We start from the raw sequence: 25390 nt of genomic DNA, 5'->3' as shown, positions 1-25390 counted from the left end.
TGACAAGTTTATCCTCTCCTACAAGATCGCCCTTTTCTCCCTCTCCTCATCTTCACGATCACATTTCCCCGTCGCTCTCGTTATCCATCATTCATCCTCGAGTTCTGGGCTCATATCTACCCACTTGGTAGCCCAATGATTTCTGGAATGAAACCCAAATGAACCGACGCTCCTTTCTCATACAAAAGTCGATCGAACAATATATAGTCGGTCAAACCTCTTCGGAATTCGATCTATCCTGGCTACTTCTTTCTCTCAGTCGCCCGATATATGCGTCAGGGAACAATATTCATTCCCCTCAACTCCAGCACGATGAAAAGCTTATGGGAGACACCATTCCTCTGGGACATTCTCATGCCTCTGTCGGATCATATCATCGTCAGCCAATTAGGACAGTATGGCTCAGGGTATCGCAGAACAGGAAATCACATGGGCGATTGGGACGACGAGGACCTGTGGGTCACCACAGATGCTGTTACTGCAAGTCAGGACAAGAGGGTAAAGCGAAATAATCATCGCGGATTCCATGGAACTTGGATGCCCATCAAGATCATTAATCCACGGGACATCCATGCGCTTTGGTGTCCTGTTTCAAAAAGAGTTTGCTGTGTTGTCCCCTTAGTGTTGTTGAGGCTTAACGACCATCAGGACCCCGTGGTCCCCGGCATCTCGCGCTTCATGGAGTACATCGAGTGTTTAAATGTCCCACTCAGGAATGTCGCCGGGCCTGGCTTGCCATCCAGCGAGTCTCCACATCAGGGTATGGAAGATCTGTTCCAGATCAGTCCACAGACCGTTGAAGGCCTGTCCCACGATGGGTTCTTCGTTTTCCAGCTTGCCAACCTCTCCCAGCATATCCAACAACTTATCAATAGGCCCGACACCTTCGGTCTCGGGCTCGGTCCATCCAGTGAAAATATCCTTATAGCCCTGTACCAGGGCGTCCAAGGTGTCTTCCTCATCCACACACGTCTGTGCGTGGGATCTGCTCAGCTCGATTCGGCCTTCGCCGTTGCATTTGCACTTTTTACAGAGGCGGTACTTGCCGTGTGGGTGCCCGGGGAATGCCCCCAGTCTCCACCACACCATTACTACGTGTAGTCTGCGTGGGATGCTTGGTCCAAGTTGGGTCCAGACTCCCGACATCTTTGTTCTTGGTGTGCACGCAGCCGTCAGCTGCTGTCCTCGCTTGAACGATGTGTGGGCATCGTGGGTCAGCATGAGTGTTTTGACCGACAGGATCTGTGTGCGATCCGTGGTCGAGTCGTCGTCCTTGGCAAAGGCCATGGACATCGAGAACGTGGCGTTCTTCTCCTTGCGGGTGCAGGTCAGGTTCCATTGGATGCTTTCGTAGAAGGGCTTGCCAAGGTATGGCTGGTCCTTCATCGCCGTGGATCGGATAAAGCGGGTGATGAGGGCGATCATCTTGTCGTCGTGTGTGGCGACGTCTTCCCATCGTGCTCGGCATTGGATGCCGAGGACCTTGGCTCTTGTCGCCATCGTGGGTAATCCGCAATTGAGGTGCAGTGCTCCGTGTGAAGTCGTGCGAGCGGTGCGGAACAGTAAGTTCAGGCAGAAGGTTTGTGTCCGGTGGAGCCGCTTCTGTTCGTTCTTTGGGATGGCGTCGAGGGCGAGGCCGTATTCCATCATCGGCCGCAGGAACGTGCGGTATGCAATCGTTAGGGTCTTAGCCGTGAGGTTCCCAAGGGTCAGGCCCATCTTGGCCATGTTGGATGCTGCTTCTCTTGTCCTGGTCACCATTCGGTCCTGGTAGATCGTCGATGAAGGCGCTGAACATGAGTGGGCTCAGCACCGATCCTTGGATCAGTCCTTTCCGGAGCCATGCTGGCTTGGATCTTCGGCCCTTGCTGACCATTTGGATGGATACCCGGTCAAACATGGCTTTGAGGAAGCCGAGGGTGATGCCGTTCATTCTTCGCTGCTTGAGCTTGGTCCAAAGTCTCTCGCGCCATACTGTGTCATAGGCGGCTTTGATGTCGAGGAAGATCAGAGAGTATTCCTCACCGTTCGTCTTGTGGTGCTTGATCAGGGTGTCCAGGGCGACGATCTGGTCAAGGGTTCCTCGTCTGGCTCGGAATCCGCCTTGGGCGACGTCCATGTCTCCTGCCTGTTCTGCCAGGAAGGGGAGCATGATCCTTTCCACGATCTTCCTGCAAGTCTGAGTGAGACCGATAGGGCGATACATGGCCGGGTCCAGGGTCGATCCCTTCTGCTTGTACACTGGGTGGATCAGCACGCTGTTCCATTCGTTTGGCACCACACTGGCCTTGAGCGCCGCCATGATGATCAGGCGGAGCCACTCGGCTATCACTGGTGCGACTCGTATGAGCATTTCGCTCTTGATCTTGTCGGATCCCGCTGCCTTGCGACATGGTGCCTTCTCGATGGTCTCTTGGATGTGCTCCAGCGATACTTCTGGGAGCCGCTTGTCGGGCGGCAGGAGGGTCGCCTCCGTGCTCAGGGGTGGCGGGGTTATACTTCTGTCGTACTCTGTCCCGCTGTCCTGCGAGGCGGAGGATACCTTGCCAAAGGGCACCACGAGATTCTCGAGAGTCGGGTCCGAGTTGTCAAAGAGGTGGGATCCCTCTCTCTCCTTCCTCGTGCGCATCGCTCCGATGGTCTTGGTCATCTCGGAGCACTTCTGGGTGTCCATGGTGGCCATGGATTCCTTCCATGACCGTATGCCGTTCTTGCGCTTGAGCTGGGTGATGGCCTTTCTCGTGGACCGAAGCTGACGACGCAGGTCGTCCAACTCTTCCGTGTCGTACTCTGGGGTCTGGGCGAGCATTCTGCTCAGGCATCGCCGTTCTCGTTCCAGGCGTCGGATTTGGAGTCACAGTGTGCCCTCGATCCGACCAGGGCTGATGCTGGATGACCCCTTGGTAGGTTTCTGTTCTTCTGCGCTTTGGCGACCATCGCTGGCAGTGTGCCAGTCGGCAGGGTGTGGTTCATTATCTGGTGTGCTCTCTCCCTGATGATCCCGCGGATATCGAGATCAGACGTGCGATCCTCGTTTCCCAATGTCCTTGTGGGTCGCTCGCTGCAAATTGGATGGCACTCACGACGATCACATGATCGGCGCAGTGGAGTATCGGCCTGTGATCGGTCTTCCCTTTCCTGAAACGATTTGATCTCGGTCGCCTGAATACCTCTGGGCTGCGGCCACATCGCCAGTCCCCGTTGCTATTGGGCTAAACCGCTTGCCCTGTCTCTGCATATCCTCGGCATTGGCCATTTCATTGGGCTCTGAGTCAAGGCGACCGCCCACCTACTACCATGCTCGATTTCATGAACTATTGCCTCCAGCAGTACTACAAGACTTTCGGATGGACTGAGCAAAACTACTACTCGTCCTTATCAAGTGCATCAGACTCCATCCTCAATTTCGAAACCCCGCACGGTCTTGGTCTGAGACTTGGAAAGCCCATCTCTCCTTTGCTCTTTGCCTCGTATTCGCTGGGGCTTCCCAGCGACAAATCCATCGGATTTCTGTTCTCCTCCCTCCCTCTCAAGATTTCGCCTCTCCCCCTCGTCGAGAAACCTTGGCCGATATCCCTTCCATTTGATCTCGAGGATTCCATCACCGTTACTTCTCAAGAAACCACCGGCACCCTCCCCGAGACCAACCATAGTCACCTGTCCAACCCGGAGGCTCTGGCCAAGCTTGCACAGCAGATCTTGACTTGGACCCACTCCAGGCTCCCAACCCTCGAAGAGGATTATTTGCTTTACGGACGCCTTGATCAGGATTTTTCACTCGAAGGTCTCTACAGTCGACGTTTGTTGAAATCGACCTTCTTGGTCGTGTCGGGAACAAACTCCTGGTCGACGCCAGCTTCATCGGTGAGCAGCTCATGTTTGCATAGGCATCATCATTGTCATCATAAGCATTGTCTCAGTCGCATCGAGCAGGCCAGAACGGGGCGACATCTTACTAGGCCAGAAATTTACTACCCTAGATACACACTCAACTCCTCCACAACAGCTCCCGATGGTGCGGAGAGCTAAGCTACACGAGCGAAGATCACATCTTTGGCCTGAGTGGGCTATATCGCTTCCTCAATTCCGGCTGGGCTGTCGGTGGAGAGCTCTACTATACCGCACGAGAGCGCAGCGGTGGGCGTAAGTATTTTCTTTTAGGATTCCCTGCAGATGAGTGCAAGCGAGCTTCATTCCCCATATCGGCCCAGCAGGATATGTGTGGGCATGGTTGCTTGTTCCATTTTCGGATGGTTGCAGTATTGCATTGGTGATCACGGTTCGTCTGTCTGTATCTCTGATTATTTCGGATCGGGTGCTCGCTTCGGATATTCAGTATCGCTAGGTGCTCGCTACAGTCGGCAATACGCCGAAACGGCGCACTCGGTCATGAGCTTCGTCTGCAATCCGATGATGGGTCATCTCTCGGCCACATACACAGCCACGGTGCGCCCTCACCTCGATATCTCAACCCGATATGACCTCAACGTATTCAGCTTCGAGTCTGATGTCTCGGCCGGCCTCGAGTATTCGCCCATTGACAAGGCTCATGTGTTCAAGACCAGTGTCAGCCTTGCAGAGGTGAGCTTTACAATCATGGAATGACTGCCGGTATCCACAGCCAATTTGCTCATTCCATCCATTCATTTAGGGATTCGCCGTAAAGTTCGAAAGTCGATTTCATCGCCTGATTGCGAGCGTGGGTCTGAAAACAGGCTTCCAGCGTCATTCGATGCAATCGCTTGGACTTGAGTTGCAATTTTGCTGACACTGTATGACTAAAGTATGGCGAAGCTTGCCCAAATAGTCAGTCGCAGCCTCAACATTTTCGAGCATCGCACGATCCATCCGATATTCCGGGCCGAGCTCCGTAAATACCGAGCGCCGGTCGACGTTTTCCTTACCCAGTGGCGCAGTTGCTGTCACTGTTGTGCTTGAATCGCCAATGGCACATTCTCGAGCATAAGAGACCTGGATGGACCTCGGCAACTTGATAGCAGACGGTTGACTGATTGATGGAGCCATGGGAATACTACGGTCATCTTGACGGCGACATCAACATAGCGACATCAATCATACCTACTTCCCCAGAGCACACCTTCGATATATTCAACCCTATCACCGCAACTGAATATCCTTGCAGTTGATGTGTTGTTGACAGCAGCCAATCTGTCAAGTGAAAAGCAAAGCCATGCCTCCTGACATGTATGGCTCTCCTCCTGGTGGTGCTTATCAATTCGAGTACTCATGGGGACAAGAAAAATCCTGGAGGCGCCCAAGATTCTGAGATAATGATATTGGGCGGCCGTCCTTGCATCCAGGGGTGGGGTGTGCCGATTACAGCTTTATTGAAACGGAGCGAAACCCCATGCTTGAGTCAGGGGCCCAGCGTTGTTCTGGGTCCTGAATGCACACCTGCCCATCGCCCGCCACGACCAAATAGCGTTCTCACAGTGCCTGGAGGCCAAGCTGTCGAGAGGATCGAGTACATGCACCACACTCACGCATCGAGACAGCAGTGCTTCATGAAACATGATCACGACATGCCTGTCGATCGTCGCCACAGGAGCTCGACCGGGTGTATTCAATGCCATGCTTCCCATCCAACCAAACCCAAGAGATTGCCAACCTGGACTGGAAACAATCGCACGGCTTGCTTACTGTGGTCTGCGGAAGTTCGGCATGCCTCAGGCATCTGAAGCCAGGAAGGAGCTGTCCCGTTTTTTTCTGGATAGACTGTATACGACGATCATCATGGCAATACCGGGGCACTGACAGGCCGAGATATGTTGATGGCATGGGCAATGTTAAGGACGTTCAGTGATCCCCCCCCCAACTGATTGAATCGTTTGGCTATATCGCTGCTCCTTAATGAGACGCTTGACTACCGTGGCTTTGTTGTCGAGCAGCTTTGAATCTCGAAATCTTGCCATGGGTGGGTGCGGACTTGGTCTATGGTGTGGAAAACGTTCAGATCGGTCACGCTTGGAAGCTCAACCTGGACGCCAATCGCGATCAAGTCAAGGTGCTTTCTTGACCAGCGCGGTGCCTCCATTCTTACCTCTGAGTTTACGCCGATTGTCTCATCTAGCACACTCGTTGCTTCCGGGAACTTTTCCCTCACGATAGACTGGGCAGGTGGGCTTGGTCGAGCGTGTGCCCAAGGCAGTGATGGCTTATGGCTCTTCATAGTGGCTTCCTCTCCCGTTTCCCTGAGCTGCCCTTGACCCGGATCCGCGAATCGTACGGCCTGGAATCCAATGACAGGTCATCCACTGACAAATCAATCGCTCGCCGCTTGATGTTCTCCTATCTCAGCAATCAACATCTTGCAAGCTTTGGCAAACTCACCACCATCAATCACAAACAAGTCAAAACAAGCTTGAACTTGAAACTCACCTTGATAGCGCCGGTCACTCCCACGTCCGATGGTTGGATTGGAGCTCGGGCAGCCGTACCATCCACGACGCTGGTTGGGACAGGCTTGCTCCCGCTCGGTGTGTATTTTCCGCTTGGCAGAACCTTTGGTGGCCCAGTGGCGCGCGTCTTGGCAGTTGCCGCATATTTATCACGGAGATACTCTTCATAGAGCGCCTCTTCGTCATCGGAAACATGCGAAACACGCGATGCCTTGAACTTTGAGATCGAGGGCTTCTCTTGAGGAGGCTTGAGCTCAAACGCCTTGTTTTTGAATCCGAATTAATATCCCAAGGAGTCCACCTCACGCGCCGCTTTGCTGCCAGAGTGGACCAAATAGGCCGATTCGAATACCTGATCGAGTAGAGGCTTGCCACTCAGAGTTGTTTGTGATGCAATCATGCGCTGCTTTTGATGATAGTATTCGTTTGCTACTTGTGTCGATAAAATATAATCCTCAAAGTCTTCTGCGACAGGGGCATCGATACTTTGCTCGACAACCAGGTCCGATATAACGTCGTCGGCTTGGTGTGACCGATGACCTTGGTCTTGAGCCACAGTGCCTGTGCTTTTGGCGGCCAGAGTCTGGCGTGACTGCTTCGGAATACGTGGCTTGAATGCCCGAGTTGACGAGCTTGATACTGAAGCATTCTCTACTCCCAGACGATGGTCAGCTTGCACGGACTCCGATAACCGAGTGAGAGCCTTCATTCTCCGATAAATGTCCGCCGGGGTGTTTAGTGGCCCATTTATCACTTGCACGCCCTCATCTGGGATGGCGCTAATGTAGTCCGAGACATCCTGCAGCAGCTTGTTTTCGCGTTCGAGCTTTGCTTGCGCTGACTCTTCATCCGACATCGCATCGCTGTGCTCCGAAGGCTCGTCTACCCATTCATCCCAAGAGTGGTCCGCATGCCTGTCCAGTCGGGCTTGCTCAGCTTCATTGTGCGATTCCACAGCGTCCCCTTGAGCAACAGGGAGGGCCGTATCCTGCTCTTCGCTGTTACTCCCGTGCTGAATCGGCAATTCACCAGCAACATGATTCGGGATTCTTGGGTCACCGTTTGAGTCAGAATCATCATCGTGCCCTTGATTTCCATCAAAGGATTCGGTTTCGTCAAGCACGTCATCGTCGCTGTGAGTAGACGGCTCTTCCAAATCCTGTTGCTCCTTCTCCTCCTCGATTTCAAGCCTTCTGAGTCGCTCCAAAAGTTGCCGCTCGAAAGCGCCGATCTTGGACTGATCAAGTGCCGGTGGCGCCGACAGAGCATGGTCTTTGGATAGGGCCGGGGCGGCTGCCTCCTTGACAACTCCTGGGTGATCACATTCGCCCGTGTTAGCATCCTCCAGGAGCTGAATTATGGTATCCGCTCGGCCTGGCTGTGGATACATACTTTGAGAGTGTGCTTCGTCGTATTCCTCGCGGATCTCAAACACCGCCTCCCCATCTTCGTTGATCTGGTAGCAGAGCGATATCATTAGATACTCGCAGCTCTCTGGACTGGCTCAAAGCGACATGAGCGCAGACATGAGTATTGACAAGCCCACCGCCGTGTGCCGCACGGGGGACTGGCAAGTCAAGTTCCATGAAGGCTGCGTCCCAAACCCTGTCCTTCTCAGCAGCAGCAGCAATCGCATCGCCTTGCTGAGGTCCAGTGTGCAATGCCAAAGGGTAGTATTGCGCACCTCGTTTAAGCCTAAGAGGCCTGTCTCTGTGACATCGCTCTTGGCGGATAGATTTCGGATTCCAGTTTCCAGAGCCTCAATTTGCTGTTTTACATCTGTGGGAGAGATTGCACATGCGTGTCCGGTTTCGTTTGAAGTGAGGCAAAGTCGCAAGTCTAGAGTGCTACCGATCCTGTGTATCGTATATCAGGATCCTTGCTGTTCTAGCAGCTGCTTACATTCTCTCCGGCGGTCGATGATCTCGGCTGCTTGCTGGCCGGAGCGTTCGACAAACCAGTTGTCGCCAAGCAGCACCATGATTTCATTGGTGTGGACCATATGGCCCTGCATAAAGGCATGCCTACCGAACGGAACCTGAGAATAACATTGGTCAGATCGGTCGGACTCTGGACTTTGGAATCCAGCGAATGCATATCACAGGAGCAGCGACGACGCTTGGAGGTGCTAACCGTGATCGGGTGGCGTGTCTTGGTCGGAAGCTCGAGAACCAGGTCCTTGAGCTTGACATAGTCCAGATCATAGGACTTCCATCTCTCCAACGACGATCGGGTTGACTCGAGGGTCTGTGGGCGGCGGTGTCAGCGGAGCAGGTTGGCCAGCCAAAGCATCGCAGGGCATCGCAGGGCATCACAGGGCATCGCAGGGCATCGCCCTGGCTGAGCCGACTGACTTTGGTGCAGATCGGTGACAGAAGGACCTCTCGATCGATACCTTGTTGACCCTGTCCTTGAATTGCTGGATATCTCCGGGAGAAGCTTCGGGGCCGAGCATTGAGTCGCTGTCCATAGTTGTGGGCTGGGCTCGGTCTGATGGGCGGCAGTCCCTCACCGGATTGGCTGTCCTGGGTCATGGAGGAAAAAAATGCTTGGGCCCCTCGCGGCTGCTCATCTCGGTCACCTGAAAGTCACGTTGTATGTGGCGCAGCTAAGTTGGAATCCGGCCATGGTCGGTGGGAGGTGTTTGACTCCTTTGTGCAAGTGTGTGTGTGTGACGGCGAGAGGCTTCTCGCCTTCCCTCGGGGGTCTCTCGCCAGAGGCTGCTCTTCTCGCCGACCGAGGTGGCTCCGAGAGCGCGTTGTTTCGTTCTCGCTCATTTTGATCGGCCGTTTCGGCTGGAAAGCCGTGGCCCTGAAACCCGCGACCTGGCTGTCTGAACGCATTCGCAGTGCTCTTCGGTATGGGCAAACGCAAATCTTCGCGAAAGCCGCCCAGCAAGGTCCGGCTCACGCTGGACAGGGAATTCAACTGCCTGTTCTGCAATCACGAAAAGTCCGTGAGCACCAAGCTGTACGTCAGGCCGATCGGATGGAGCACCCTCCTGGCGCCGATCCTGGCATTATCGCCGTTCTCTGGATGCAGCTCGCATGATCTGGGTGTTGGTTGGGCTCCTGCTTCGATTGAGGGCGATCCCGGGTCGTGTCAAGCCATTCGGCCACATTTCCTTCCTCTGATCACTCATCCATTTGCCCACAGCGACTTTAACAGCAATGTCGGCTATCTCTCATGCAAGGCCTGCAATGTCAAGTTCCAGGCCATTATTAACGGTGGGCATAACTCCTTGGGCTTGCCATTGGCCCCGCTGCAACAGGCCATTATGACCAGCCTCTTATTGCCCGCACTCCAACCACTACCTCACATGGTCACGCCAATGCCAATGCCAACGCCAATGCCAATGCCAATGCTTGGTTGGGATCGATTTGCCACGACCTCAACTCTTGCGATGTCTGTTCTCCTCTGGGTGGCCTGCTCAATCAGCTTTGAGCGAGCCCATCGACGTATACTCCGAGTGGATCGATGCATGTGAGCGTGCCAACGCCCAGCCCGCCGACCGCCACCAGGCAGCCTCCCCAACGTTCGACGACGCAGACGACTACTGAGTGATTGGCGGATGCCTCTCGATGGCATGCAAATATTTATTCGTCGGCCCCGCTGATAGCAGCAAGCGCTGCTGTTGGCTAGCATAGCACCAAGGACTGTGGCTTCACCCGCCCCCGCAAGCCGCTCTGTTTTCCAAACTGATCTTGCTGGACAGAGAGGTGGCGGCCCCCAGGAACTTCTGCGGAACGGCTGTCATAAACATATCCTCCAATAAAGCCATTGCTCTCCGGCCGAGCGCCCAGCCAGACAGAGCAGCCATTCGACTCGCACCCGAATCAGACTTCACCGTCCCGATCCGCCCCGCTAACCAGCACATCTGCACCCTCGCGCAATGGCCTCCAAGACGAAGCAGTCGAACATTGAGGACGATGACATTCTTGTAAGCATCATGGGTTCGAAAGATCGGCCAGGCCCGATCGGGGCTGGAAGGCACCGGCCTGGATTGTGCGCCGTGCGGATGCGGGTTCCCTTTGGATGGCCGGGCCCGGGTTGCTGCTACGCCAGTAATGGAGGCATCGGCTTGGCCTGGAGCTGGCTATCCAATATGACTGAGGCCATTCCTGTGGAATGCCCCGTCCTTGCGTTTGCTGCACGGCTTATCATGACCGAGGCCTTCCCTGCCTCGTCCTCTCTTTGTTGTGATTTGACACCGCCTTGGGTCAACCATGCGAACACTGACACCCGGTACACCTCTTCTTATGCAATGCATCACACTCCGGCACTTGGATGTTGAACAATCATAGGCCACCCAAGAAAGGAAGAGTGCCCAGAAGGTATCAGGTTCCCTGCGCTTTCGTAGAGTTCGAGTTGGACGTGCTGGCTCAGTTCTATTCTTCCTCTGACGCTACCGCTGATCAACGCAGCTCGCCAAGCAGCTGGCAGAAGGAGAGCAGATGAGACTGCTTCAGGAAGAAAAGAAGTTTGAGCTGCAAGAAAACATGATGAGAAGACTCTCTCTCGAGGTGGCCAGGAAGGCAAGCCACCGAGCTCGATCATAAGTGCATCTCCGGTGCAGCCGACACCCGGCCCACTGTTTGTTGTTTTCTTCTTCATCTCCCACCCTCCAGTCCGGTGCTGATCGACGTCGTCTCCACAGGCCGAGGACCAGGAACAGCAGCGCCGGATACAAGAGGAGCTCAAGGCGGCCGCCAACTCCGACTTGATTCGGGCAAAGTCGCGCAAGGCCGCAATCGAAATGGAGGAGGCCGAGCAGTAAGTGTTGGTTCCAGGGTGTCTGCTCGATATACGGCCGCCGCATGTTGGATGTGCCTGCAACCTGGGAGGCCTGAGGGCTCACCAAGGACCGTGAAACTACAGGAAACGGCGTGAGGCAGCAAAGTCATATGAGAACCTCCCAGCAATGAAGCGAGCAATCAAGGAGGATATCCAAACGGAGCTCTTGAAGCATATCAAGCCTCAACCGACCCACCAGACCGACTGTCGTGCCTACGTCCTCGTCTCTGGCCACGGACGTCTTTCTGGCCCGTCGTCGGCAGCTCGTCCACAGCTCCTCATTGCGGCTCCTAAATCGCCCTTGATGATTGTGGCGCCCAAGTCGCCTTTGATGATCACTGCACCTCGATCTCCGTTGCTGATTACAGCGCCTCGCCAGCAGCCCACGATCGATCCCAAGAAGCAACAGCTGATCCATGTTGCTAGCAAGTAGCTGGCCCCTCCCTCCGAGCCGACAAGTCCAGATGCTCAACGGAACCTTACTCGCGGTCTCTTTGAGGACTGTCTCATCTTGACTGCTTTCCTTCGTCACAACTATGAATTGCTTGTTCACCCATACTTGTGAGCATGACCCTGCACTGACTTCCTAGCAATCCCCACACTGCTTGCATGCGTATACCCAGGGATTGCTGTCGATGTCTGTGATTGTCCATGAAGTCTTGTGAAATCCATCGAGTATACGACGCTCACAAAACGGGTGCGACAAGCTATTTGTTATTCTGCACTCTATTCGAATGGCAACAGACACTCCCATTTCAGTCGAACATGTAGTTTTTCAAAGCCTGCATCAAGCAAGGCCATTTGCAATAAACGCCGATTACTTTGGCAGCCTCTGAGGGAGATCGCAGATCCTCGTAATCGCCATGCACACAGTGGCCATGTTGCTCTTGGACACTCTGCAGCTGGAGACTGCATTTCTCGGACTGAGGATGAGGCGGAGCCTTGCAAGGCAGCAATACGATAGTCCAGCGTGTAGCACTTGCAAGTTCGTCGACAATATGGGCTGATCCAGCCGTTGCACGACCATTTGTGGATGGGGCCACTGAGCACATCTAGAATGAACCGACATGTCGCAGACGAGCCAAGCGGGGTCGACGTTGCAACCAACGATGACCTCATGATCGCGTGGCCGGTTTCATATGTGCGGACAATGGCGGTCGACTGGCTGCCTGGCTGAACGATGTTGTCTCGTGAATCCAGCAGGTATCCGACCCCAGTCGTCATCTCAATCACGGTTGGCATATGTGCGATCTGCGCGCAGGTGTCGTATCTGACGAGCCCATCTCCCTTAAAAGCCGCATCTACTGCTCTTCTGAGTCTCCACGCTGCTTGGCCAGAACCTGTTTCCAACACTTGAACGCAAAGTTCGCCCGTCTCTGCCTAGCATTCTCCAAAATGACATCGGGTGCGTGGTCCAGCCGCGACTGGGACACCTTTGCGGCCTCAGCCGTGATCTGTCTTTTGTGGATCACTTCGCTGGTCGCCGAAACCGTGTGCCGATTCAAGGCCACGCTTCTCTGGTACCTGATTGTGTCCGCCATCATCGGGAACATTGTCAAGATCATCTTGATCATGGTCTACACATCCTACTTCGACCCCATCATCTACAATGTCTACAAGGTCTCAGACTGGGCTGTTTTCATCACGGCTGCGGTGGTGCTGTACAAGCGCAAGGCCTATGTCGTGCCTGAACGATCAAAGTTCTTCCTCGACCAAATCATGCTCGCTGTGATCGTCCTGACGCTGACCGCCGGGAAAATGGCCTGCTTTTATTCTCCCATGGAGGTTTGCTGGCCGATTGAAGGATCCGTCACCTTTATTTCCATGCTGATTTCGTGTATCTACTTTGATCTCTACTACTGCTATCTGATCTATATTCGCGTGGGAATGGCTTCGAGTCGTAAGAAGGCTCTCGAGCTGTACTTGCCCGTCATTTGGACGTTCTTGTCGACGTTTTTGTGCTTCTTGGGCTCCTTGATGTATCAATTCGGAGTCGCCACCTTCTTCTCGAATATCTTTTGGAACTTTTGTAGCGTTTTGTTCCCCATCGTTGCGATCCAAAGCAACATTTCCGCCAATGTCAACAACTTTTTGAAGACCAACCGCAGCGGCGACCGCCACGACACCGATCGCACATCGACCCCAAAGTCTTCGAACCACAAACGCAAAGCTTCAAATCCCGTCGTGTCACCGGTACCCATCCTCAAGTCGTATCCGATCAAGAGGGACCCAGAATTCCAAGCCATCGGCGGTTCCCAGGCCGAGCTCGGATCCTCAGCCTTGCCGCTCCCGAGCACTACCAACCTCAGCACCATCGCCACGACCTCGACAGATTTGCTGAGCAAAGACAAGCAGCGCAATTAATGTGTGTGTGGGGGGGGGGGTGCGCAGGACATACCTTTTCCAGTCTCCTTTACCGGCTTTCAGCTTCCTCGTATCCATGTTTCGCTCCATATTTCCAACAGCACAGTCAATCCAATAAAAAAATGGGACACCCGTGTTTTTGACCATTGAACGAATATTTTGTTACCCAATGTTATCGCGCTGGCCATGACCATTCGCCAGTGTGTCCAAGAGCAACATTCACCGCTGGGACTCCGAGGCCAGGGTGCAGGTCGATTGTGGAGACCGGAGAGCGACTGGTGGTGTTCACTCGGAGGCTGCCAAAGTGATTTGATTTATTTCTTATGGCTTAGCTAGACGCAAGCACATCACAGATAAGCTGACATATGGGTTGTGGGATGTGTCCCATTTGCTGTGTAAAGTGTAGCATCGACCTCAATACATTTGGTACAATCCACAGCATTCCACCAAGTCCAGGAGCTCGCCGATCCGGCTAATGAGCTCAACCAAGATGCAAAGTGCATGTACACATCGTCAACGATCTGTGGGAGCCTCGGTTCTCCATGCTCACTGTGGTGCTTATGGTTATGTGCTCTTGATGCGGATGGTGTATTGGCAGGTGTTCTGTTGGGCTATGGATTCGACAGGATCACCCACGGTGGTCTCGGTGATTGAGACGAGACTACGGACTGCAGATCCTGCAGCAAAGACCCGCCATCTGCTGGCCACAGGCAGACGTTCGCATTTATAGCCCTCGGATGATGGGTGGCTCTGGTTGTTTGGCCAAGTGTTGACTGAAGCTCAGCGAATGTTGGAGCCTTGAGACATCGGGTCGCAAAATGTCAGCGAGGTGCCTTGCCTCTCACCACATACCTCAAGCGCAGGCTCGGTGGCGGCAGATCATCCTCGGCAATTCTCCGCCATCTGCAGGTGTGCGCTCTTGACAGCTTGTCTCACGCACCTTTGATGACACTCTTGACCTCGTCAAGAGTCAGAGTCTCATGGTCCATCAAGGATCGGGCTAGCCGATGGAGCTCTTCCTTGTGGCTTCGGAGTACGTGCACTGCTCGAGAATGCGCCGACTGAAAATGGGCGGCCCGTGGGTAAGTTGTGGTGCCGGGGGCTCGTGTGAGGATTGACCGCACACAGGACACAGACAGCAATGGTGGGGGCGATTGTGTATGGCAGGTGCCGAGGACAGCAGTTGGATTGCGCCCGCGATAGCAGCCTCTGTAGCAATGTCCATGTTGCTCAAGAGGGTGTCGGCTCTGTCACGCCGTGGTGCCTCTCCTTCCGATCCAACTTACGTCCAGCAGGCTGCGTACTTCTGTTTCGATCGCCAGGCGTGCTTGGGGACTTAGTTTCTCCAAGTCGTCGTCCTTGGTGGTTGGTAAGCCAACCTTTTCACTCATGCCATACGACATAACCATCTCCCTGGCAATGGCGGTGGCTTTCTCCAGATCGTTGCTCGCACCGGTGGTGACTTCGTCTGTCCCAAATATCAGTTCTTCTGCAACCCTGCCACCCATGCACACATCCAGCATCGCCAGGAGCTCACGCTTGGTATGCGTGTTCTTGTCGCCTTCTGGGAGCTGTACCGTAAGCCCAAGAGCGTTCCCCCGGGGGATCACAGTCACCTTGTGAAGTGGCATGGCACCGTTAGTGTAGAGTGTTACGAGTGCATGGCCACCCTCATGATAGGCCGTCAGTCGCTTGCTTTGCTCCGTAATTACAGCGCTTGTGCGCTCGGTGCCCATCAGAATCTTGTCTTTGGCCCACTCCAAGTCGCCCATGCCAACGGCCTTGCTCCCGTCCTTGCTGGCCTTCAGAGCAGCCTGGTTGATCAGGTTGGCCAAGTCAGCCCCTGAGAAGCCAGGGGTTCCACGTGCGATGATGGTAACGTCGACATCGGGAGAGACTTGGACCCCCTTCATATGAACTTGGAGGATTTTACTCCGGCCCTTGACGTCCGGCAGCGGCACGGCAACGTGGCGATCGAATCGACCTGGTCTAACGAGGGCTTTGTCGAGGGCCTCTGCTGTGTTGGTCGCGGCAATAAAGATGACCCCCTCGGTCGACGAGAACCTGGATTAGGGGGCGTGCGGCCCGGACATTGGGATGTTAGCACCGGCTTGTCGCATAGATTGGTATAGAGATCCAGTCGGCGGTCGTAGGCGAGCACTCGGGCAATGTAAGACAGCCCTGCACTAAGTAGTCGAGAGCGACATCGAGAAGCGCAGCTGATTTCGGCAGCACCACCGTACGCATTCGACGGCAATTGTCGGAGCGAGTGAATCACTCACCCGTCCAGTTCGACAAGGAGCTGGTTGAGGGTCTGTCGCATATAGCTCTGATCCTTGCTGCTTCGCTTGCTACCGACTGCATCGATCTCGTCGATAAAGACAATACACGGTGCCTTTTTGCGAGCAGCCGCAAAGAGTTCACGCACTCGTCTTGCGCCGACGCCGACATAGAGTTCATCAAACTCGCTGCCGCTCATCTGGAAGAATGGGACTCCGGCTTCACCCGCAACAGCACGCGCAAGGTGTGTTTTGCCTGTACCCGGGGGTCCATAGAGCAGAATACCTGTGCCCGAAGACGGTCTCTGTCAGTCGGCGGGTCCGACCTGATCGAGAGCGAGCAGCGCTGGTCCCAAAGGCACTCATGTCGGGTGCGGAGGGAGCCGATGGTCGTCGCCATGGAACTATGGCCCGTGCCTGAGTGTAGTCGCTCAAGTTGTTCCATCGGATCATACCTTTTGGTAGCTTTCCTCCAAGCTCTAGAAACTTTTTGGGTTCTCTGAGAAATGCAACCACTTCTTCAAGCTCCTGTTTGGCTTCGTCAACGCCTTGAACATCGGCAAATTTTATCGACTGGACCAGGTTACTGGACTCAATTTCGGCAGTTCCAATGCCACCTGGTTCGAAGAGAGCCACGGATTTAGTTGACCGACTACAGCGGACAACCGGCGAACATCCTCACAATTCGGCTCGTAATGGGCCAGCCACGCGGTTCCACACTTACGACCAAACTCACCGGACTTGATAATACCCTGCTGGTCGAGAAGAACGCTCAAGCCCGTGATGAAGAGCAATCCAAACAGCAGCTTGGTTCCAGCTGTTCTTGTGAATTTGCTCCAAGACCAGGCCTCGCTCAGAACCACGCGGATAGGCTCGCCGAGATCTCGCGAGACACTTGATCCTGCCTCAGCCTTTGATAGTGCGGGCTGGCTCTTGGATTTGGACAAGACTCGTTGCCATTCGTTCATGTCTGTCCTCATGATGTGCTCTCTCTCGTCTATCATCGATGTCGACCGGTTCAACCAACCCGAGTTGTCCTCGCCGCTGTTGCCGTGCGAACGCGCGGAGTGTCCGGAGGAAGTCGGCGGGCCGGCCATGACCGCAGACACATAGTCGCCGATCTTTTCTGTCTTTCCTGCCTTTGCAAGCGCCGAGATGTAGGACTTGAGACATTCGGGATCACGCTGGATAATGGATTTTTCCTCCATCCGATTCAGAGTACTGGGGATCCCGGAAAGCTGAGGCTGTTCTTCGTATCTGCGGATGACGGCTTGAAACTTGCCGGCCCTGAGGAGCTCCTATAATACAGCCATGCGCGGGTGCAACACCCGAATTAGGCACCGTGCACAGGGCCGACGGTGACGAGTTAGATGGTCTCGAGCGCCGCACTTTGGGCCACACAAGTTGGCCAGATCACAAGGATCCTCTCCAGCAATACCACCGGTCGGGGGGGGGAGGGCAGACATATCCAGGCTGGGCAGGAAGTATGCTGGAGCACCATATGGTCAAACGACGAGAAGCTGGCTGCAGAGCGTGCGGTTGCAGCAAGCACAGACGAGAGCAAATCGGAGAGCCAGCGTACTCGGTAGAACTCGGCCTGCTTCTTGGGACTGGTGGAGAACTCTGGCGAATTGGCTTCGCTCTCCAGCTGTCCTAGCTTGCGGATTGACCAAAAGGCGCGTGGGCTTTGTCCTATCCGGTAAAAGGATACCGCTCTTGATGGCAGTGGAGCCTTTGGTACACCCGATACCGACCAGGCTGCGATGCGGCCAAGTTTGGCGTGAAGTTGTGTTGCTCGGACGAGTGGGGTCATTGCAAATGTCGGAGGCCTATGGGCTCTCGAATGGACTGAGCACTCGCACAGACAGGGTGCAGCGATGGGGTCAAGCCCGATGCTGAGGAGGTAGTGGGCAGGGACGCAGCCTCTCGGATGATATGGCAGGGCAGCGCTGTCGCAGGCAACGACAAGATCAGCACCACGGGGTGTTGCCGGCCAGGCGCCGAACAACAAATGCCACGTGACGCTGGTGTGCCTGCGTTGGCACGGGACCACGGCTCTGATGGGCGGCAAGGACATGTTCGGGGCTGCGAGGTGGCTGTCCCGCGACCGGCCCAAATGCACATGCCGAGCCGGTGGTCAGGGGCGGCGCGAGCGGCTTCAACGAATAGATGTACGTTGCAGGCGATCCGGTAAAAAATGGGTCACTCCGGATTATGAGCACTGATAGGTTGTTTTTTGTCGCCCGAGACCAATGCGCGCTGGCCACGACCGACCATCCGCGACGCACTCGACTTTTGCACTGCCCCGTTACGATACTATAGCGTCATCCAGAGTCTGCGCAAGTTAGTCTCGACCAACGAGTTCAACACATTGCAGGTGTGTTCCAAGTGCCTGGAGCCCTCTCGGCTGAGGGGATTTGATGCGTCCAATGTCGCCCATTCTCACTTTGCCAGGAGCTGTACGAATCCCAGCCGCTGGACAGTGTGGAATTGCGATATCAATGCGGCGCGCAGCATGATCACTTTGGCAATGGCCTTTTCAGATGCAAGCTATCGCATACTACATGTCCATGGAAGCGGGTGTGGTGTCTCGTATGCTCACGTCTAAAGCGTAATATATTTCCGGATCCTGCATACTCGCACTTCCAGACTTCGCTCCGCCCTACCCAGACAATGAGTGGAGCTGTTCCCACGCTCAGTTTGGAGATTTGGGTATCGGAGGAAGCTGTTTGCACCAGCTCGGTCCGCGAACCGTCCCGCTGCGTAAGGACCCGGCATTTGCTGAGGCAGGCGCAGAAATTGCACTGACATCCCGGCTGCTGGCTCCGGCTGTGCCTTTGCCGGGCCCTCCTTGCAATGTCGACCCAGACCCAAAGTCCTTGTTTCCCATAAGGCTTCCTCCCAGGCGGCGACCCGCTGCGCCGCTTGATGATAGCGTGGAGGGAGAAGGATTTGGTGCAGAGCTGACCGGCGGTTTGGACGTTTCGCTTCCTGATTTTGAGGTTGCCGAAACGGGACGCACGGGCCCAGCATCGCTATGAGTTCCGCCAGTCCTCAGTGGCATTGTTGGAGCAAGTGAAGGTGTGGCCTCGGGTGACCCTGAGCACGCAAGCGATCCGTTGGAAAGTCGAAGGGCATGCGACGGGCCTGGATGGCCAAGAGCTGAGGGGCCCCCAATGAGCACCGACTTACCCAGTGACGCCGGCAGGATCTTCTCTGGTGCCGCATCCTTCTCAAACGACTTTCCTGCCGTCGTTCTCCGGACGATCTTTTGAACGGGGCCCAACGGTAGTTGTGATTTTGGAACTTGCTTGGTGTCTTTGGGTGGATTTGTTTCGTGTGGCCGTGTGGATCGACTGGTGTAGGCCAGAATCTGCGAGAGGTAGCCGTCGGTTGCATCGATCGGAATCCTGGCTGGCGAAGCATTGATGGGTGTCGAGCTGGAGAGATTCTTTTGTCGCGCCGTCAGTTTGGACCCTGCATTGAGGAGACTTGATCCAGCGCCGGCACCGCTCGCACTAACAGACAGTCGACGCGGCGGATTGGGGACAGCCGCAGAGACGGACAGCTTTTGCACTTTGGAGCGAAGGTCACCGCGGTCCTCATCGGTCATACTCTTCCTTGGTCCATCCTGCAACTCGGAAGCGATATTGATAGCCCGATCTTCTTCCATCTCCCGATCCCGATCTTCTTTGCTCTGACCTGGCGAGGGACCATCTGTGGTAAGATATCCTCCACCCACAACCTTCCTTTGATCTTGGAACCGAGCAACAACTTCATTGGCGAGCTCCTTGATATCCCTTGCGACATCCCCGAGCAGGAATCCAGCGCACTCGCTGAGCTCGCTGATTAAAACCGAGTCCTGGGGCGTTCGTAGCGTCCGGCGCATGTCTGGTACCATGGCACACACTCGGAGCCGGATGTTTGAGACAGGGTCTCGTGCCATGTCACAGTAATCTCGAAAGACGGTACTTCGAACCATTTTTTGGGAGCACAAGTCCAGAGCAGTTTGTACGGCATCCAAGAAGAGCATGCGGATGTGATATGACGGCGAGCTCTTGAGATCTGTACATGTCGCATAACGTACGAGTAAATAATCTGCCGTCATCAAAGCAAAGCGACCGACTAGACATTGGCGCTGTTGAGTGTTATTTCGGTGTGCTGTCAATTTCGCATTTTAGCCTGTAGCCACCAACGTACCGCAGAGTATTTTGGCGATCCGCTCACGCAACTCGACCGAGCGCACTCTCCGCATGTATGAGCACATGGCGTGTATTGCCGCGTATTTGACCGGCAGAGGCTTGTTCTAGAGAAATAAAATGGATGCGCCATAATTAGGGGCGCCAATCGTACTGGGTATACAGCGTTTTGTATGTCCAAACTACCCATGCCGCGGTTCACATGATCCAGTTGACTAACCTCCTTCAGTCTGCGCGTAAGAAGCGGTAGACAGTGTTCACACAGGAAGTGTGAATCAAAGAAATTGGCAAAGTTGGAAAAGCTTTCGAGCAGGGCCCGGTGTGCTCTCCATCCGAATTCCGGGCTGCAAGCAACTTCTTGTTCTCGTCGAAGAATCAGCAGCAGGAGCTCTTCCGCTTGATTTCCCTGAAAGATAGTACATACATAAGCACAGCGCCACGAAGGCAAAGGCCTCGTGAAATTCACTTTGTGAATAGCAGCAGCAGCGCATTCAGTAATCCAGGCAGCAGCTCATTCAATGTCTTGATGCCCACCCTTGTAAAGGACTCGTCGTAAGTGAAGGACATCAGAATTTTGTCGAGATTTTTGACAATGGCCATGAGAACGTCCAGGTTTGAATCCATTAAGAATCTTGTGAAAATGACTCGGAGTTTGGAATGGGAATCTCTTCCTACCATCAATGCCACCTAGCGGAATAGGTTCAGCATTGTTTTTGCTCATAAGTTGCAGACGAATGCGTCCAGCTTATCTGTGCGATTCACGACTCGGGGCAGCCACTGGGGGAAACGCACGCGGAAGCGCGAACATTACAGGTGTACCTCATGCAAACCACAGGCAACTCGTCGTCGCACTTGGATGCTGATATCCCCCGAAAGTGTTTCCAAAACTCTTTCCATCTTGATGTTATCCACAGCGACATCGCCGAGAGACATGAACACTGCCTGTGTACGAACAGAAGGTTGGAGTGTCGTACGGCATGTTTTCGGGTTGGAGGCAAAGCGGGAGTTGGTGGGCATACTTACAGGATAGTTGAAGGCGCACCATACTCGCAGCTCTTCGTCTGAGGCCAGCGTCAAAGACTGATAAAAGCTCAAGCACAGAGCCATGTCGTTGTCGGATAGATCATCTACCCCAAGCATTGAGTCGTGGGCTCAGTAACCAGTGTGCATATCCACAGCGAAGTGCAAACTCAACTTGTCGAAAGTACTCACCCCGTGCAATCCATATAAATCGGCCAATTTTCTCAGCAACCACTCTCATCATTTTGGGAGGCCGCTCTTGGCATAGAGATTTCCAAAACGGAATCAAGGTGGTGTCACGAAAATCTACAGGAGAGAGGGACGTATGTTCAGAAGCCTTTCGTCGTCGACTGGCTGCACTACGACCACGTACCTTTGTCAACCCATTCCCACAAATCCAGGACGCTCGTCAGGGCAGCTTCTTTAACCGATTCCTCTTCATCGAAGAGGAGCTCAGAGTACTCTGTCAAAATCTTCTTCTTTGTTGCATCCGAGCTGATCAGTGACAGAGTTTGCGTGGCTCAGTGTCTGAATCCGGTGGTACCTCACGGGTTGGTAGCGACTCCATCATAATGGCTTATGCCCGTGTAGCACCGGATTATGCAGATTACGAACGTGGGCAGAAACCCATCCACGAACACACCGAATCATGCCCGTTTCAAATTTAGGCATGTCGGGACATGCATTCGGAAGGGCTGCTGCTAAACCTACCAATTACTCTGCGCGATGATCCCAAGTTGGCTGCACATTGTCGTCCGAACTTCCGCATTGACATCTTGGCAGAGCAGGCAGGCTCTGGTCAATAGGGTCTTCTCGTACCTTCCGTGGATTGAGAATGGTACCACTGGTCAAATTCAAGCTCCCTGTTGCATCGATGTACCTTGGTGCAGCCCGAATATGATCGGCACCGGCGCTTCGGAGGCTAGGCATACTTTTTTGGATCCAATCGAGTGTAGAGTACCCCAAGAGACTTGCCGCACCACAAACGATTCAAGACCGGCTGCGACAAGCCCACGTCCGCGATTATCTCAGGCAACACCTTGGTCAAAAGCGAACGGAACGGAATTAATGCACAAGCCCCAGTTGTTGCTGGACTGTTGCGCGATGGGCTCTGGTTTCGGCAAATCCCACTTTACGCCGTCAGAGAAACGTTTCTGTATGCCACGTACTGTCTCCTCAATGATCGAGACCGGTAAGCATTGAATGCAAGCGGTCGACACGCTCATCCAGATGTCCGTGTCTATGGGTGCCGGTGAAGCAGGAGCATGCGGCTCAAGCAAAGTTAGTAGCTGCACAATAAGGCAGCTCTGCTGACTCGGGTCTGTTGGTTCGTACCCATCAACCTCGAGCAGAAGAATGTCGCTTAACACCTAACCACCAGCAATCGTCCAGCAGCGATTTCTTACCGGTCTCCTTCGATTCCAAAAACTTGCGCGCAACGAAGAATATGGGTTTGATACAGTCCTTGTCCAAAAGTCCGCTCTCCAGCAGCTCGAGCAAATTGGCTCCAATTTGGGGCCGAAACAGCTTGGGCTCGCTGATGACCAGCTCCTAATCCAACGAAAACGATCCGTCAGAACACACCCTCGATATTCGCTGGTCACCTGGGAAGAGTACCATCCCGATTCCGGTCCCTCGAGGCTGATGTTGGTTGTTGTGAGTGTTGTTACGGCTTTGCCTGGAAACTCACCAGTATCAAAGGTATGATTACAGCCGAAGCCTGGGCTGGCGAGTTCTTGAACAGTCCCATCATATTATCAATGACACTTTGCTTCTGGACAAGTCGCCCGCCTCTGAGGGATACATGGATGATTAGCTCGCGCACTGACCGGGCTCCTCACGATCCGACGGTGGTGATGGTGGAGGGTCTTACTTGAGGAGACAGGCGGCTCGGTCGACCTCGGTTAAACCCTCCGGAATGGCAAATCTGGATATTTCTTCGTCCGTCTATGGTAAGGGTTGCAGCTGAGTGTTAGTACGGCGGCTGCGGGCCGCTCGTTCGGACAGCATGTACCTTGTACAGCTTGAATGAGTACTTGAGCTCGTCGGTGCCTTTGATATCATCCTCGATGGTGCACTCTGCTGGGGTCTCCAGCGCGCCAGCCCAGTCGATTTCTTCGGTGCGGCTGGACCGGGATGCTTTCCCGTCTGAGCGCGGGGGACCCATGGGCTGTAGCTATCAGCAGCCGCACGGAAGCGGGAAGGGAAGCGACGAAAGTAGCAGCGAATGAGGAGAGAGGAAGGACAGCAAGTTGCTGGCTATGCGAAATCGATGTAGTCAGAGTCCAGCGCAGTGGTTATGCGGGTCAACCAAAAGTAATAGCGGGTGATTAGGGTGAGTGCACAGGCGAAATCGTAAGGTGCACTCTCAGTCGACTTGCATGGCTTATTTGCGACCGTGTCTGCGTATAACGAAGCAGCAGCCGAAACAATCTCTCCACCCGATAGCCCGATATCGCTGGTGGTGATTCGACCGGGGTGCAAAAGGGCCGAGATGTGATCGGTCCGCGGGATGAGGGTGGTTGCGAGAGCCCTCTCCTTGCCCTTCCTCCTGCTCTTCTCCTCACCGCTCCCGGTCGGTTCGGTGCTCATCGTAGCCCCCTGGCGAAACAATATTGCTCAGTATCGAGGCTGCACCAATGCGCAAGCTCGGAAAGGAGCGTGCTCGTCGAGGTGAGCGGCCTGTGTTGATGCCGCACCTCAAGTCCAAAGCGAATCAGGGCGATCTGTTGCCCTGGCGGCCATTCTTGTTGTTGGTTGCTCATCCCAAACGCTCTGGCTGCAGTCTACACCATCAACGACGAATCTAGGTCAGTGCGCGAGCGAGCCGATCTTCACCGAGCATCAGCCGTCAGTTGTCGGCGAGGGTGCATTATCCAGCTATTCGAACTTAGCGATGCACTGGCACGGATAGATACTTGATCGTCGAAAACGTTCCGGCCTTGGGCGTCACCAAAGAGCTCTTGGATCTGTTTTCTGTCCATGGCAAAATCGAGGAGTAAGTAGCGACCCGCAGAAACATCATCCTGGATCGCACTCGTCCGGCCTTGATGCACCGGTCGTAAGTGGGGAATCGGAAGATGAATCGACAGATGTGTCGATGGTTGAGTCCGCGGTTGAGTCGATGGTTGAATCGATGGTTGAATCGATGACAGAATCAGTAGGAGGATCGGCGACTGGGATCCTCGTTTCCTGATCAAAGCTCGGAGAATGGATATTGACCCACATGTCTTCTCCACTCGTCGACTGGGCAATATGCGCCGCTGTGAGATAGGTATGGGTTTATTGACGATCATGATCATGATCGGCTCACCGATGTCTATTGGCTCAAGTTCCGGTCTCTCCCAGAGGCCAGGTAAGTCGATAGCTTCGGCGACTAAGGCGGTGATCGTCTCCATGCCGATTGATGATCTGCCTGGCCACTGGCGGTTGTGTCTGGTTGATGGGCTCTCATCGGTATCTAACTTTCCCCGCGAATGTCAGAGTCGCCAAGCGGAAGGCGGATGACTCGGTATTCTTTCACAGCGTACTCGCCGTTCGGTACGCTCCACAGTTCGAGTCCAAGTTGGATGTCATCGAAAAACTGAGAGACCGCCAGCACACGCATGTTCGACTTGGTAGGGAGCCGCTTTGATGAGCAGCACGGATAGCGGCGAGGGCTGATTTTGCTTCCTTCGCTTAATCGAATTCAACTACTTCAGGAATTCATCTCAACGCAAGGAGAATGACCGAAAGCCAACCGTCATCAATGCAGCTGCATAGCTCTGAATCAATCGTCGCCATGATCCGGCAAATCCACACCCGCCTTGCCGAGCACAGCAATGAGGCCCCGGCGCTGAGCAGACCCGGAAACCGGCCGACATCCCGCCGACGTATCTAGTGGCAGACGATCACGGTTTACTGGGAATGTGTCTCGTTCGACTGAAAATCTTTGGCCCAGAAGCAATGCCAAGTCTCCCTTTGTGCCCTGAGCTTGGCGGAACTCTTGGATCACTTTGCTCGGCTCGGCCGGCAGAGGACTGACAAAGTGGTGATGCTCTTGCGAACTCAACAACCACGAGCGCATTCAGGCACAGCAAACCGCAGGGTTGCTGCGGCTTTTTCAGAGCGAAACGGGACGGTGTATCCCGAGTGTCCATTGCAGTGTTCTGCTGGCCCTGGAGGATAGGCCGGGCGATTGCACTCTTGTCTTCGTGGGCAGCCCAGTGGATTTGGTTGGTTTGGGAGGCATCATCCTGGATATACTAGGTCAATATCTTGCGACTATGCTCGATTGGCATTGATGTTGCGATGCGGGAGGTGTGGTGCGTGCATT

General features: G+C 54.4%; 8 protein-coding genes across 8 annotated transcripts; 5 read left to right on the top strand and 3 right to left on the bottom strand.

The window, feature by feature from the left end:
- The first annotated feature begins 3115 nt into the window (after positions 1-3115).
- BJ171DRAFT_93152 (uncharacterized protein) lies at positions 3116-4988 on the top strand. Its single transcript, XM_053116004.1, has 4 exons — positions 3116-3864; positions 3981-4143; positions 4337-4581; positions 4652-4988. The coding sequence occupies exons 1-4, from the start codon at positions 3298-3300 to the stop codon at positions 4766-4768; spliced, it is 1092 nt and encodes a 363-aa protein (XP_052967042.1). The 5' UTR covers positions 3116-3297; the 3' UTR covers positions 4769-4988.
- A 1096-nt stretch (positions 4989-6084) lies between these two features.
- Positions 6085-8927, bottom strand: BJ171DRAFT_93117 (uncharacterized protein). Its single transcript, XM_053116003.1, has 7 exons — positions 8815-8927; positions 8553-8666; positions 8322-8457; positions 8104-8198; positions 7812-7875; positions 6772-7730; positions 6085-6681 (listed from the first exon to the last, which is right to left on the bottom strand). Exons 1-7 carry the CDS (start codon positions 8887-8889, stop codon positions 6361-6363), a joined length of 1764 nt encoding a protein of 587 aa, XP_052967041.1. The 5' UTR covers positions 8890-8927; the 3' UTR covers positions 6085-6360.
- Positions 8928-9141: 214 nt separating this feature from the next.
- On the top strand, positions 9142-10250 carry BJ171DRAFT_504237 (uncharacterized protein). The gene is made up of 3 exons (XM_053110944.1): positions 9142-9389; positions 9576-9646; positions 9858-10250. Exons 1-3 carry the CDS (start codon positions 9280-9282, stop codon positions 9977-9979), a joined length of 303 nt encoding a protein of 100 aa, XP_052967040.1. The 5' UTR covers positions 9142-9279; the 3' UTR covers positions 9980-10250.
- On the top strand, positions 10251-12041 carry BJ171DRAFT_504235 (uncharacterized protein). Its single transcript, XM_053110943.1, has 5 exons — positions 10251-10359; positions 10724-10753; positions 10844-10954; positions 11077-11192; positions 11298-12041. The coding sequence occupies exons 1-5, from the start codon at positions 10312-10314 to the stop codon at positions 11644-11646; spliced, it is 654 nt and encodes a 217-aa protein (XP_052967039.1). The 5' UTR covers positions 10251-10311; the 3' UTR covers positions 11647-12041.
- Positions 12042-12608: 567 nt separating this feature from the next.
- BJ171DRAFT_598960 (uncharacterized protein) lies at positions 12609-13674 on the top strand (the record flags this gene model as incomplete). The annotated part of the gene is made up of 1 exon (XM_053114882.1): positions 12609-13674. The coding sequence occupies one exon, from the start codon at positions 12609-12611 to the stop codon at positions 13575-13577; it is 969 nt and encodes a 322-aa protein (XP_052967038.1). The 3' UTR covers positions 13578-13674.
- Positions 13675-14509: 835 nt separating this feature from the next.
- Positions 14510-16824, bottom strand: BJ171DRAFT_423809 (peptidase family M41-domain-containing protein; the record flags this gene model as incomplete). Its single annotated transcript, XM_053107624.1, has 5 exons — positions 14510-14638; positions 14864-15641; positions 15860-16142; positions 16312-16473; positions 16593-16824. 5 exons carry the CDS (start codon positions 16822-16824, stop codon positions 14510-14512), a joined length of 1584 nt encoding a protein of 527 aa, XP_052967037.1.
- A 1620-nt stretch (positions 16825-18444) lies between these two features.
- BJ171DRAFT_504226 (uncharacterized protein) lies at positions 18445-20176 on the bottom strand. The gene is made up of 2 exons (XM_053110942.1): positions 20057-20176; positions 18445-19921 (listed from the first exon to the last, which is right to left on the bottom strand). Exons 1-2 carry the CDS (start codon positions 20121-20123, stop codon positions 18552-18554), a joined length of 1437 nt encoding a protein of 478 aa, XP_052967036.1. The 5' UTR covers positions 20124-20176; the 3' UTR covers positions 18445-18551.
- Positions 20177-23497: 3321 nt separating this feature from the next.
- Positions 23498-25156, top strand: BJ171DRAFT_92262 (uncharacterized protein). Its single transcript, XM_053116002.1, has 6 exons — positions 23498-23748; positions 23861-23885; positions 23990-24073; positions 24350-24430; positions 24559-24692; positions 24777-25156. Exons 1-6 carry the CDS (start codon positions 23715-23717, stop codon positions 24953-24955), a joined length of 537 nt encoding a protein of 178 aa, XP_052967035.1. The 5' UTR covers positions 23498-23714; the 3' UTR covers positions 24956-25156.
- The last annotated feature ends 234 nt before the right edge of the window (positions 25157-25390 follow it).

The sequence above is a fragment of the Polychytrium aggregatum genome (assembly GCF_025602895.1).
Source record: "Polychytrium aggregatum strain JEL109 chromosome Unknown BJ171scaffold_17, whole genome shotgun sequence".
In the NCBI taxonomy this organism is placed as follows: Eukaryota; Fungi; Chytridiomycota; class Chytridiomycetes; order Polychytriales; genus Polychytrium; species Polychytrium aggregatum.
Note: the sequence above shows the minus strand (reverse complement) of the source record. Positions and strands in the feature narration are given on the sequence as shown.

Bases quoted from the DNA above. Each gene is read 5' to 3' on its own strand.
- BJ171DRAFT_504237 (XM_053110944.1), top strand. From the start codon at position 9,280: ATGGGCAAACGCAAATCTTCGCGAAAGCCGCCCAGCAAGGTCCGGCTC. The intron at 9,390-9,575 runs GTACGTCAGGCC...ATTTGCCCACAG, and splicing joins AAGTCCGTGAGCACCAAGCT to CGACTTTAACAGCAATGTCG. The intron at 9,647-9,857 runs GTGGGCATAACT...CTGCTCAATCAG, and splicing joins GTTCCAGGCCATTATTAACG to CTTTGAGCGAGCCCATCGAC.
- BJ171DRAFT_93152 (XM_053116004.1), top strand. From the start codon at position 3,298: ATGCTCGATTTCATGAACTATTGCCTCCAGCAGTACTACAAGACTTTC. The intron at 4,144-4,336 runs GTAAGTATTTTC...TCGGATATTCAG, and splicing joins ACGAGAGCGCAGCGGTGGGC to TATCGCTAGGTGCTCGCTAC. The intron at 4,582-4,651 runs GTGAGCTTTACA...CCATTCATTTAG, and splicing joins CCAGTGTCAGCCTTGCAGAG to GGATTCGCCGTAAAGTTCGA.
- BJ171DRAFT_92262 (XM_053116002.1), top strand. From the start codon at position 23,715: ATGCGCAAGCTCGGAAAGGAGCGTGCTCGTCGAG. The intron at 23,886-23,989 runs GTCAGTGCGCGA...TGGCACGGATAG, and splicing joins ACCATCAACGACGAATCTAG to ATACTTGATCGTCGAAAACG. The intron at 24,693-24,776 runs GTAGGGAGCCGC...CAACTACTTCAG, and splicing joins GCACACGCATGTTCGACTTG to GAATTCATCTCAACGCAAGG.
- BJ171DRAFT_93117 (XM_053116003.1), bottom strand. From the start codon at position 8,889: ATGGACAGCGACTCAATGCTCGGCCCCGAAGCTTCTCCCGGAGATATC. The intron at 8,667-8,814 runs GTATCGATCGAG...CGCCGCCCACAG, and splicing joins TCAAGGACAGGGTCAACAAG to ACCCTCGAGTCAACCCGATC. The intron at 8,199-8,321 runs GTAAGCAGCTGC...TCTCTCCCACAG, and splicing joins CATCGACCGCCGGAGAGAAT to ATGTAAAACAGCAAATTGAG.
- BJ171DRAFT_504235 (XM_053110943.1), top strand. From the start codon at position 10,312: ATGGCCTCCAAGACGAAGCAGTCGAACATTGAGGACGATGACATTCTT. The intron at 10,754-10,843 runs GTATCAGGTTCC...TGATCAACGCAG, and splicing joins AAAGGAAGAGTGCCCAGAAG to CTCGCCAAGCAGCTGGCAGA. The intron at 11,193-11,297 runs GTAAGTGTTGGT...GTGAAACTACAG, and splicing joins GAAATGGAGGAGGCCGAGCA to GAAACGGCGTGAGGCAGCAA.
- BJ171DRAFT_504226 (XM_053110942.1), bottom strand. From the start codon at position 20,123: ATGTGCTCATACATGCGGAGAGTGCGCTCGGTCGAGTTGCGTGAGCGG. The intron at 19,922-20,056 runs GTACGTTGGTGG...CGACATGTACAG, and splicing joins GATCGCCAAAATACTCTGCG to ATCTCAAGAGCTCGCCGTCA.